General features: G+C 36.4%; 1 protein-coding gene across 2 annotated transcripts in view; it reads right to left on the bottom strand.

The window, feature by feature from the left end:
- Positions 1-10,933, bottom strand: part of ANGPT1 (angiopoietin 1) — a 163,436-nt gene extending 152,503 nt beyond the window's left edge. Inside the window, exons 1-2 of one of the 2 annotated variants that reach the window (XM_031050547.2) lie at positions 10,354-10,933; positions 9,714-9,743 (exon numbers count right to left, since the gene is read on the bottom strand). In XM_031050547.2, the coding sequence (XP_030906407.1) occupies positions 9,714-9,743; positions 10,354-10,650 (327 nt within the window). In that variant the 5' untranslated portion in view covers positions 10,651-10,933. The remainder of the gene's footprint in view (positions 1-9,713; positions 9,744-10,353) is intronic. The other variant, XM_005150920.3, reaches the window with a different exon arrangement.
- Between the last annotated feature and the right edge of the window lie 1,965 nt (positions 10,934-12,898).

Below are 12,898 nucleotides of genomic sequence, written 5' to 3'. Positions count from 1 at the left end.
TCTCAGTTGCAGAGCCATGTGCTGTACTGTGACTGGTAAAATCAAGTAAAATAGATCATCAAGCAGATCTAATCATAAAAAATTACCTTTTACCAATGATTATTAAATTTATTCTGCATAATCATCCTTCACCTTAATGGTAACTTTTGGTACTTGGGGAACTCCTCTTGCCTCATGTGCCTCTGCAAATATAATTGCCTTATTTATGGTTCTTGGCATAAAAGTCTGGTATTGCAACAGGTACAAAGTAATTCTTTAACAACTGACATGAAGGCAGAAGCCATAACAGCTGAACTGAATGTTGTCACGGAGGTAAACTATGTCAGAGGAATATACAAAAGGATATTTATTGTATTAGACAGAATTCTTGGAAAAGGCAAGAGATCAAAGTGTATCATTCAAGAAAAATGTGAAGGGAAGCAACCTTAATCATCACCTCTGTAGTTAACAGCCTAAAGTGATTAAGAATTTTGCAGTCCATATCTCCTCCACACAAATATAGTAACACAGAAAAACTTCCTAGCGCAGCATTGATGGCCTTTCCTATTAACAGGATAGAAATGACACGGGAAAGATAGGTGGCCCTTTATCATTTATCTCTACTATGGTAAGTCACACACAGAGTGAAGTATTAAGCTTTATCCAAGGAACAAAGAGGAATAGTTAATTCAGGAATAGATTAGATCACCTCTTTGAGCAATTTTCCCTTTAAGCAGATCCTCAAAATTCCAGGCACAGCACCAAAGGCATCATGGTTTGGGGGCTGCCTGTTACTGTGCTGACTTGCTGATGTGGCCTACAAAGCCACAGGAATTTCATGATGAATTAAGGCTGTAGAGAGTAAATATTTAACTATGACACAAATAAATATACTCAATAGTTAAATGATAATGGCAGTGATCCTAAATACTCATTTCAGAGACTTTTATCTGCATATAAATACCGAATTTTCAAAGGCTGTAGCAGTCTTCATTGAGTCCTTTGGTGTTGGAGGAGACTTCAGAGAACCAGGTTGTATATAGTGTTCCTATGAGATTTCAGAAATATCAAGCCATTTCTACACAGGTTTTTCATATAAAATATTAGGATTTTAGAACTAGTGCTCTTATAGTAAGATAATTATCTGAAGATGCTTGTCTTCTTGAAACATAAATGCATGACTCAGAAGGGAGAAGAGAAAGGCATGAAAATGACCCTGTGATTCATCCTCACTTTACCCACATGCTGACCTGATGGGAGAGTTTTAAAGAGTTTTATTTAATACAGTTCTTTTTCCTGCAAAAGACTTCTGCATGAGAACTAAAACTCCCAGAAGATAATTATTGCTAAAGCTATCGAAAATCAAACATACGTAAGTAAAAATCAGCACATTTAAGTAGAGCCACAGGTGGTTTCATCCAAATTGAAAATTCATTCAATACAATGCTTAGAAAAAAATTTACAAAATCATTATTTAACAACAACTATATTATTTTTTCCTAAATCTCTGCTGTGTAAGACTATATTTACAGACAAGGTATTCAGAAAGAAAAATAAATGTTTATAAACATAGGCTGACAACCTTAAATCATTCATGAATAATATGATCCAAGAGGCAGGCCTGCCTGCTATGACAGACCTGAAGATATATATAAAAGCATTTCTAGAGATTTCACTAGGACTCTTTCTTTCATTTTTCTGGGCATTTAAAATGTGTTCTGTGGATTTGGAGTGTATTAAAAGTCAAATATTAAAACACATTTCAAAATAGTAAATTGACACATTGAGAGTCAGATTTTTTTTTCACCTACAGTCAGGAAGTAAGAACCCCACCTTGAAGGCTGGAGAGTCTTTGATAAAGCCTGCAAGTTGGTTGTATATTTAAAATAGTGGGCAGGCACCAGTGTTTTTCTCTTTGAAGCCTTGCAAGTTCACTCCGCAGATTTAGGCTGGTGTGGATCACAGATGAGGAAACTGAAAGCCTGGCCTGCTAAACAGTGCTGTTCCTAAAAGAGAAGTTTCATAACATAGATAGTATCTTTCAAGAAAACCCTCTTGCACACAGAAAGCCTTTAAAGGAAGTTCAGATGTGAAAAAAGGCAGGATCAGTCTATAAACTGCATACCAGCCTGCAGCAGAAATAGCTTTTGAATTCACAATTGATTAGTACCAATCTGATCATCCGTGCTCCAGTGTGAAAGAAGACGTGCTGTCAAAAAGAGACAAATTGCCTTCTAAGGTCTTCTGCTCAGACTCCCATTTTTCTCCCACAGTTCTCTAGTCTTGCCTTAATTTCCTGGCAGGAAAGTTAAGAGCCTATCCTATCTCTAGTGTAATCTCTCAACCTATTTGCCTGCTTGGTACAGAGGGAGAAGAAAGAATGCCAGGACCCAAATCCTCAGGCAGAACAGAGTCAGAAAAGAATTCTGCTAACTGGAACAAGTGGGTTTTGGTTGTTCCCATACATTCCTATTGCGGAAGGGACACCTGTCACATTATTTGCAGCAAGAAAACTAGCAAAAACATGACAAATGGCAAGAATTTACTAAAAAAAAAAAAATTCCCAGAAGACGTGATGAAAAATTTTAGCATATATTTATGCCAAGTCCTGTTGAAGAAGCAGATGCTGTGCATGCACAAAGAATAATCATGTTTGTTTTGCAGGATAGGCACATATAAGGACAGAAACATGGCTGGGATGGGAAGGACAAATGTCCAATATTTTTTCCAGAACATATGGAAACTCTTGCTTCATATATATTCTATAAAGAACAAAAGCAAAGGCACACATAATTTACCAGCCACACAGCATGGGTGCTCATTCACAGAGAATTAATGCATGTACAATACACAAGATTTTATCTTGCTGCCAACTCTTCTATTATTTTTGAGCCAACTTGTCAATTCTAGGAGAACAACAGATTGACAGCAGGTAAGTAGGTATAAGATATAAGAATGGATTTAAGCCACAACACTTAGAAACAGATTTTAGCATATGTTACACCAAACACTCCAAAAATCTAAATGCATATCTGTGTGTATGCATGTGTATATATATGTGTGTGCACATGCATGCACCAGCATGAGACTTCCAAGGAATTCTGCAGAGCTTGCAGAATTTTTCATCAGCTACTTTTTACTCAGAGGTCTTCAACCCAGATTTTTCAACAGGAAGACTATAACTGCACTTTCAGCCTATAATAGTAGTACAGCTCATATAACTGATCATGTACTACCATATAACAGACCTTTAAAGTACCTTTGTTAAAGACCTATTCACCTATTCCACCATAAAATTAGCATAGTTCTCTGCTACCTTTTCCTTTTTGTCTTCTTTTCATTTCTGTTCCTAGAAGCTTGTCAAAGCAGTATAAGAATTTTTTTTTCAGTCATGTGACTCTGTTTTTCTATATGGTTTTCTTGGGGGATTAAAAAATTGTCTTAATTTTTTTTTGTTTAGTTGGTTGGTTTGTTGGTTTGGTTAAATTCTGAAAGCAAAACATTTTTGCAAATGTAGAACAATGCAACTTGAGCATTTTTCCAGCTGACCATATACCTGTCTTGCTTTGACTGGCTGTACCCATATGTTTGTTCAATGTTGAACGTAGCCCTACTGTTAGTCTTGTTTAGAAAAGGAAGTTACACTAGTCTGGCTTGCATGAGTTTTAAGTAGGGATAATTAAATTGGTGGAAGTCCCTAGGTAGACTTCTGATTCCACCTTCGGAGTGACTTACAGTGTTTTAGATTAACTTAATTCTTAACTAAGGTAATGAAAAGCAAAGCTTGATTTTTGTGCAGGAACTTTAAAGGGAATGTAGTGCAAATGTTCAACAATTTATAGCATTTCTAAGTTACCCTTCCAAGTGTATATTCACCACCCTGGTGTTTCATAACACTGTCTAAAATATGCACATATGGTTTCACAAGAATAACCTTGTGTTAAAGTACACTTGTTTCATAAGAAAAAGAACACTTCATATGAAATATGAAACTATTTCAATTTCCTTTTCCTGATCAAACTACAACCCTTTAACAAAAGAGGAAATCCTTATGCTACCGGGAAAACTTTTAAACCAAGACTGTTTATTTAAGACATTTGAGCTGCTGGTGCTGAAGATAAGGTTCACAGCACAGCTAAAATTTTGATACTGGTTCTAGAAGGTCTTTATTTACTACCTCCTCATTGTTTGCATCATCTTGCAAATATGGAGAAGAGGACTGAACTAAGCTGAACCATAAATTTAGATGAGTATGAGCAGGTTGTTAAGGATCTTCACCTTCCTATAAATCATGTAAGTGAGTTAAGTTTTGATGTTGAGAAGTTTATTCAAAATTGCTGGTAACAATAGCTCTGAAAATCTAGCCATCCTTCACTGGTGTTCCTGAGAATCCATACATGACTATGTCTTATTCATCTTAGATTAATACAGTTTGGAGCAGAAGCTGCTTAATGTGTTTGAAGAATACTGCAAGAATAAGGACTGTTCTCACTGTTAAAAGGACATATACAATCAATTTGCTCAACTGCAACCTGCAAAATATACTTCACAATATAGGTTAATAATCATTGTGCTTATCTGCTTATTGTTTATAAATTTAGTTGCTAATTTTAAAACTAATTTTATTCCAAAAGATTTTTCAATCTCGCTCCATTTCCTGTAAACATTGGAAGTATTATTATAATTTATAAACTCTTAATAGCACAAAATACCTTCCAATAGAAAAACTCCAAAAACAACACAAAGAATAACATATTAAGCCTCCCAACAGCATTGTGAAATTAGGTAGTAGTACTATGTTTGTGTTAGAAAAGGGAAACTTAAATTCTTGAAGTTTGCAATTTTCTTGCAGTCACTAGGGAAGTCTGTGCTACAGCCATGGATAGAAGTAAAGCTTAAATCTATCCCATTTAACTGAGGCATTTAAATCAGGAAGTGAGCTGCTCAAGATTTCCCTGGAGTAAATGAAGAGAAGCAGGGACTTCCACAAGACCATTCAGATGGCTGGCTCTTCCTCTGGGCTTGCTACTGTCTCTTGACACAGCACTGAGAAATTCCCCACAGCAAAGAAAAACCTATCTTGGTTATCAGTGGCTTTCAGCCAGAAGTTTGGGTGGGATGATGCAGACTTAAAATACCCAGCTCCATACTTTTCCCACATGGGCTGTCTTTCTTTTCCCTTTTTTTTTTTTTTCACAGAGCACCCAGCTCTGTGAAGATTGGCTCCAAACCGCAGAAGTGAATGGGAACGATGAGTTCTCAGCACCCTCAAAATGACACGCAATTTACTTTATATCAGTTTCATTTAGAAAAGCTCTCAGTGCTCTAAATGAGATCTCCCACTGGGCATGTTGGTTGGACAGTTCTGATGACTAATAAATACAATATTTTATTGTTACCAGAAAGTTCCTAATTACAGCTGTCATCACTGGAAACAAACATATTCAGGTTCTACTGAACATTATGTAAAACCTTCTGTCCAAGCTTGGGAAATACCCTTTTTTTAAGTAATTTTCTACCAAATGTGGCATATACGAGACTGCCCTTCTGCTTCTTAAAAAACCCCTACAACTGGAAAATTGGATATCCCCCAAATAAATGTAACACTTTCAGGCATTTCCATATTTGAAGTTTTGTCCCTTTCTTGTTGGTACCTCAAATTATCCCAATGACTTCAGAAATGTAATTAATACTGCTTTGAAATGCAGGCATATTATTACCCAAGAGATTGTTTAGAGGTAAATAAACAATTTCAGTTTTACATTCAAACGTGAATTTTCTTAGAATCAGTTTCCATAAACTTACTTTTGCTCCTTAAATTCCATTTTTATATACTTAACCATTGAGTTGCACATAATACATAAGTATTGAATATGAATCCCATAATGTTTTCAAAGCTTGTTTGTGAGAACTGCATTTCAAAGGTCACTAGGATGAGGCTCTGTTTTGGATATGAGAATTCATTGACTCCGAAGCAAAAAGGAGTACTAAAATAGTGAACAGCCTCTGGGTCTAGACAAGAAATCCAGATTCGAGCTGGATGCCAATTAGGAGGCTACTGGCCAGTTTTGGATGAAACATTCTCACTGTTTCCTTTTAGCCCTGGTCCACCTTGAAAATGAAAGATTTACTGAAAAGCCATTTCTCACGCAGCTCTGTCAGTAATATAAGCACAAGAACAGTGGTAGATTCCAAATCCAATTATCTGCTTTTATTTGTGAAAATTAACAGGAGCTCATTATGGATCTCCTGGTTGCACTTAACATCCAAATGTTATGTGGACTCTATGGCCATATGCTGCATTACAAAATATCCAGTGAGACATAAGCATAAATAAAATTTTTACTATTTCTTGTATTCATTCAACTAGGGAATATTGCTTTCTTAATGTGACAAAATTTTACACACACTATGGCCACCTCCATCCTTTTATTAATGTAGATTTGATTCATAGGATATTATGACATATCTAGATATGCCCTCTTCAGGGCAGGCTCTGTCGTATTTTCACACAGCTTCACAGCAAGAATGACATAGAAGCAATTTTCTCATCTTTAGCAAACAATATAAAATCCAAGGCACAATCCACACACATAAGCAAATTATTATTATTATTATTGTTGTTGTTGTTATTATTATTTCAGATTTTCAGTGGAGCCAGAGCACACAGTGACGGAGACCAGTCTTTCCAAAAGCTACTTTCTTCTATACAATGATTGGTCCTCTTCAAAACCTAGATTCCTTACATGTTTAAAACCCAAGTGAGCACTTGTGATCTTACTTCTGTAAAATAGGGAACAGAGAGCACAAAGAATACCATAGACAAATAATTTATCAAAACAACGAGAAGAATAAACTTTAAAGTGGACTATCAAATGACTACAGATACTCCAGAAAAAAAAATTGCTCATAATTTCTTTCTTTAATGACTGAAACTAGCTCATCATTTTATACTTCTTTTATATATATAGTTGGTGAGAGAACAGGTACTTTGAAGGCAAAGAGCAGTGAGTGAAAGCTTCTTTATTTGTTTTAAGTCTAGTGATGCCATCAATATTTGTAGAGAAAATGGAAGAAAACCTAGAATCTAAGAAATCTAAGTCTGGGATCTGGCTGACAGAATAGTTGTGGTTCACTCAAACTTGTACAGCTGTGTTAGCTTCTTATTGTATATTATTATTAAGTGTTAATTTTAAACTTTTATATTATTCTGTCAAGGCGATGATCAGGAAAAAAAGAAAGAGTGGATCATGTAAAATTCACTACTGTAATAACAACTATTACTACTGCTTGGACTGACGGATAAGTATGTGAAAAACTCATCTATATAGCTGTTCTAAATGTATACAGAGTCCATTGACGCCTTGGGTTCAACAAGCTGACTAACAGAAAGTTCCCAAGCAAGACACGATGATAACATTTCATGTAACTCCTCTTTGGCAATACTTAGACACTGCAATTACATACCAAACAGTGTCACGTGTGCCAGTCAGTTACTGCAAGAAGGAGAATGTGATGAACTGTTTGTTTTGAACTATTAATATAAACATATTGCAGAAATGAAACGCAAGCTTAAACAATGGGGAAAGCTATCCGGTATTAAAATAAACAGTTCTAGGAAAATCTCTAAAAATGTTTACCAAGTCATCTTCTTCCGAATAGTTTCTGTGCAGAGCATTTTGCTGGGTCCCTGATTTGCCAACCAATCCCTGTTAAGCTGACTATAGATATGCAAATGACAGTGGACAAGGCTGGGACTTAATTGCCAGTAATTGGCTCCCCAGACAAGCACATTTTTATCTTCACTCGAGCTTGTGTTCTTATTTTACTTTAATACTTGCTTTGCTCCTAGAAATCTGCCAGTCTAGATATCAAAGAAAACCATTTTAAGATGCTACAGAGTTAAGCAAACTGTGTTTCCCCAAACTTCCTTAATAAATAGTCTTTCAATATTGCAGGCTATCATTTGTGCTGAGAAAACAAGTCACTCAAACATAGCCTATGGACAATCTTAATGAAAGTTATACATATAGCCTGAAGTAATAAAGCTACTTCCACTATGTAAGTCAGATTATATCTCAAATTCCTAAACATTATGTCTTATTCTAGCTATTCACTTCCAGTCATAGAACTATAACCATAAATTATTCCTTACTTTATTCATTGCAGGTGCACTTGTAAAATACTGTTTAGTGTAGCAGCAGCTACATCTGATATTAAAAATATAGGGAGAGAAATAAATGCAGAGTATAAAAATGATATGTGAATTATCTACATAATAAATTCATTGCACTTCAACATTATGCTTGTCTAGAAAGGAAATGAGTTATGGCTGAGATGCTTTGTAATGGCAACAACAACAAAGCAAATTCAGTATTCAGAGATGCTATAATAGAGCTGCATCAGCCTCATTTGTTCAGAGCGAGCCATACTCCATTGCACAGAGAAATGAGTCCTTTCATTCCAGGGAAAACTGACACATGGGGATATGTGCACAATCCCAGTTTTATGTAAACCCCTGGGAGCAGAGGCCTGGGGGCTGGGAAGGAAGGGGGGAAAGGTCTGCCCACAGCATGTTTAACAATCGCTGCAGAAAAAGCAGTCCTCAAATATAAACCCCTTTCATTGGGCTTCCTACCTGTTTAATCACTTCCCTCCAAAGTGTGAGAGGACTAACCCTAACTCAGACATTCACACTCCAGAGGCTCGTATTTCTTCATGCTCAGCTCACACTGAAACAGTGATCTTAGTTCAGTCTCTAGTGGACAAACACAGAATAAGTCTTATAAGCATGATTCAGCAGGCACTTTGCTCAAGTAAAATCATGTGTATATAAACACAAATAACAACTTTCCTCTTTTTAGTGCTTGCCTCAGCCCTCGCAAGGTATAGTAAAATAATTTAAGAAATGCTTTCCTCTACAGAAGGCATCCTCTCATTTCCAGGATTATATGCCCAAAGCAGACTAAGATATTAAAAAAAAAGAAAAGTAGTCTAAAAAAAATGCTTGATTATATTTTGTTTTACAGTTACATATTTACTGACAGGGGCTTTTCTCTCTTGCTAAAGCCAGATATGCAACGAGCACAATTAATTCACCAAGAGACCAGGAAATCCTCTTTAAAGACTTAGGATTGTTAGGGGGATGGGGAATGACTGCATATGCTTTTTAACATATTTCTGTCTTGTATACTGCCTGTATGAAACAAAACTTGTGAATAACACAGGTAACTAACTGTGCTAATAGGAAGTTTTAGCTCACCTAGTAAAGTCTTCCCTAGATTTTTATGGATGCTCATTCTTAGGACAAACTTGTGTTAGAGTTAAATAATATATCTTTCAAAAGAATACATACAGTAGTTTTCTTGTGCTATCTTACACAACTAGTTACATCCCTCAATTGCTCAATTTACTGCTTTGCCAGGTCAAAATGCCAGTGTGAGAATTGGAATATTACAAATAACTATATACAAAGACTGTTTATTTATTTTTACTGGTCAGCTATCCAAAGACAATTTTCATTACCAAGGCATTGAAAAGATCCTGCAAGGTATGTAATTTTACACAAGTGAGTAATCCTGTTAAGGTGAATGGGACTGCTCATATGAGTGGAATTATTCACATATTCTCTTCTCAAGCCTAAACTTCAGCTCATGCATAAAATACTGAAAAGTTCATTAGAAAATCAGAACTACTGCACAAATTGTTAAAAGTAATTACTTCTGCTAAGTTACCGCTACACCTCCAAACCCATTTTTCCCTTTCTATGACAGAATGCACATATACATACAGAAATTAAAACAGGCTGTTTGAACTCCAGTGAAACCTACACAGTTAAAAAAACTTACTGTGATGTTTTAGGACTGTGAATGCCTATATACTTTCTACTTTCTTTCCAGCAATTAGCTGTGTAGAACAGTTGATATAGATCTATTTAGGGAGGAACAATGATGCTCTTAATTCAGTGCCTTTAAATGCTGGGGTTTTTTAATGTTCCCATTTGCTGTCAGAGTAGCAGGTATCCTGCATGGCATGTGATCTAAAGCTGTGAGCTGTAAGAGAGTTTACAGGAATACTTAGTAAGTTCTGTCATTAGAGTCTCTGGAGGATTTTTGTGCTCGCTGGCTAACAAACATCCCTGGTCTCTTGAGATAAAACTTCAAGAAGCTGCCTCTTTCACAACAGGAAAATACTGTTCCCAAGAGCAATGTCACCAAGAATGGTGCACTCTGGCTGAAACATTTCTCCCCTACACAGCCACGACTAAGTCAATCCTTATTACCTAAGTTCTCACAGAAACTAATGAAACCCCTGAATAGCAGAAGGGTCACCAAAAAATCCATTTAGTGAGAAATGAAAAAAAGAAACACTTACTTTTTGCAGCCACTGAGTATAATTTTCCATCACATGTTCCAGATGTTGCAGTTTCTGGGAAGGGAAATCCTGTTCCACGTGAGGAGCATCTCTCTGAAGAGCATTTGTGTTGTATTGGTCTGTCGTGCTTTCACGACAGTTCCCGTCCTGTTCTGGCAGAATGAAAGTATAGGTGCACTGCCCGTGCTGAATCCGGTTAAATCTTCTCCCACTGGCTTCTGAACCCCGACGCTGGTTATTACAGCCTATATGAGGAAGAATCGCTGCCAGGAAAGCAAAGGAAAGGAAAACTGACATGTTATTATTACTTTCCTTTCCTGCTTTAACAAAAACTTTTTCTTCGTCTTTCTTAAAATTTGTTCTTAATTTCCCTTGAAGTCTTTGGAAAAAGGACTGGAGAAGAGCACTTTGGTAATCAAGCTTGGATAAACTGTTGATTTTTTAATTTCACTATGAGGATAGATTCCTTAGTTAAAATTGGGAATATTTATTGCATAGTAGTTAAGATTTATTGTTTCCTCTCTGTTACAGTCCAGCATGTAGCCTGCTTTAGTCAGCTGCATATGCATATCCCAGTCTCTTTCCCCTACACTATCTGCTGCAGAACTGCTATTTTCTCTCAGGCTTCAGTGAGTTTTATTAAGGTTGCACTTTCAAGCCAAGCTGGAAGCAAGCAGCCTTTCACAAGATGACTTGACAGGAATGCGTGTATGAGTGCGCCCCTATGCTAGGGATGGCTGATGGCTCCGTACAGAGGGATCATCTTACAAACTGGCTGGATGCATGACCTCAATCATGCATGGCTTTCCAGCCCCTATTGCATACAACTGCTAAGGGCTTTTGACAAATTCACGTAAGTTTAATAAGGAAGGCAGTCCACCTTAATACACTTCATATGTTCACGCTGACCTATTAAAATGTAGATAAAGTGTAGAAGTTTGTTGTAATCCCTCTGTAAATATACAAAGCACTGAAATTAAAAATACTTTCAGTTCTGCGCTGCTCTGTATCTGTTAAAGAATTCTAAGCTGGGAGAATGACACTTATGGGAAAAAAAGTTACTTTTAACTCTCACATGCTTTAGCTACTTTTATAAGACAATTGTGTTTCTTTAAGCAGAGTTTGCAGAGAGGGGTTTTTTCAGCATATAATGAAATTAAGACTGACAAATAGTAATGGGAAATGGCAGTACACAAGAATAATAATTTTCTATGTTTGGCATCTAAACTAAGGTAACTAATTATAAATCAGTGAGGGACGGTGGCTGAAATGTTCCAGATTGTCTTCAGTACTACTGCATAGTTATTACATTCAAAACACTTCCTCCAGTTTGCAAGTCTGTCTGGGACTATACAGGCACCTCTCATCATATGTAGAAACTTTCTTAAGGGCAACATGCTTAGGGACAGATTGTGGTAACTATTTAACGAACTGTCTTATACTTCAATAGTGCCTTTGGTATTTGTTAGAAACAAATTAAAAAATGCACCAATTAGAAACAGAATTGGAGTATTCCTGAAGTTCAGAGGAATTTGGATCTGGGTTCCTGCTCTAGATTTTTATTCTAAAAGAATTGCTTGGACTTTTTAGCCAAGTATATGGTCTACTCCTGAGTAAGTGATTCCTATTCAAAACTGGGGATGAAGGCTTTTCATTTTGCATCTGGAAAGAAACAACTGCATTTGGACTAAAAAGAAATATCCCCTAAAATAACATAGAGAGATGAGAGTCTTACCTTGCTTTGAAATTCTGCAGTGCAGAGAGAGAAAAAAAGGAAAGAATGCAAAGCAGAGAGCAAAGTATCAATGTTATTTTTGTTTTTAGAAATATCAGAATATCCTTCTACCTCTGAACTGCTCAGCCCACCTTTGCACTCTGCTTTTGCTTTTTCTGCCTCTGAAAACCAACTTCTTACAGCTTTCTTTCTTGCTTTCATATAGCATTTCTTATAATTCTCCACCATTGTCACAAATAGTTCTGGCATGGGTTTGTTGCACAGTGTTTGCAATTATTGTGAAACGTAATTGCAAGATATTTGTTCATATGAGATCAGAGAGCTTCAGTCTGGAAGAAAACTATAGGATCAGACACTGAGCTTAAGGGTTAGCATAAAAACAGCTATTATCTATGAGACAAAGCAAAAACCACCAGAGCACAAACATGGTAACAATCTGGTTTGTTTTGGTGGGTTATTTTTGTTTGGTTGTATTTTTATTTTTTTTTTTTTAAGTAAAAAGAGAAATTTATGAAAGGGCCTCAGAGCAGCTAAAAGGGGGGTAGCAAAGGTGGGTGTACAAAGGCTTCCTAAATATCTAGGTCATATTTTAAAATGCCACATATCACACAAATACCACATTCATTTTCTCCGGAGTATTTAAACAACAGACTTACATGCCAACATGGAAAAGTGAGATTAAAAACTTAAAAATGATGTTTTTCAGATGAGAAAAGACTTCACAGAAGAGCAGGCTCGTTTTGTGGCTGTTGCGTGGTCCTTTTCCACTGGTTCAAGATGACTTCTCCTTCCCCTTTGTCACCCTCTCAC

Source organism: Melopsittacus undulatus, chromosome 1 (assembly GCF_012275295.1).
Source record: "Melopsittacus undulatus isolate bMelUnd1 chromosome 1, bMelUnd1.mat.Z, whole genome shotgun sequence".
Taxonomy (NCBI): domain Eukaryota; kingdom Metazoa; phylum Chordata; class Aves; order Psittaciformes; family Psittaculidae; genus Melopsittacus; species Melopsittacus undulatus.
This window is presented reverse-complemented; position numbering and strand designations above follow the sequence as displayed.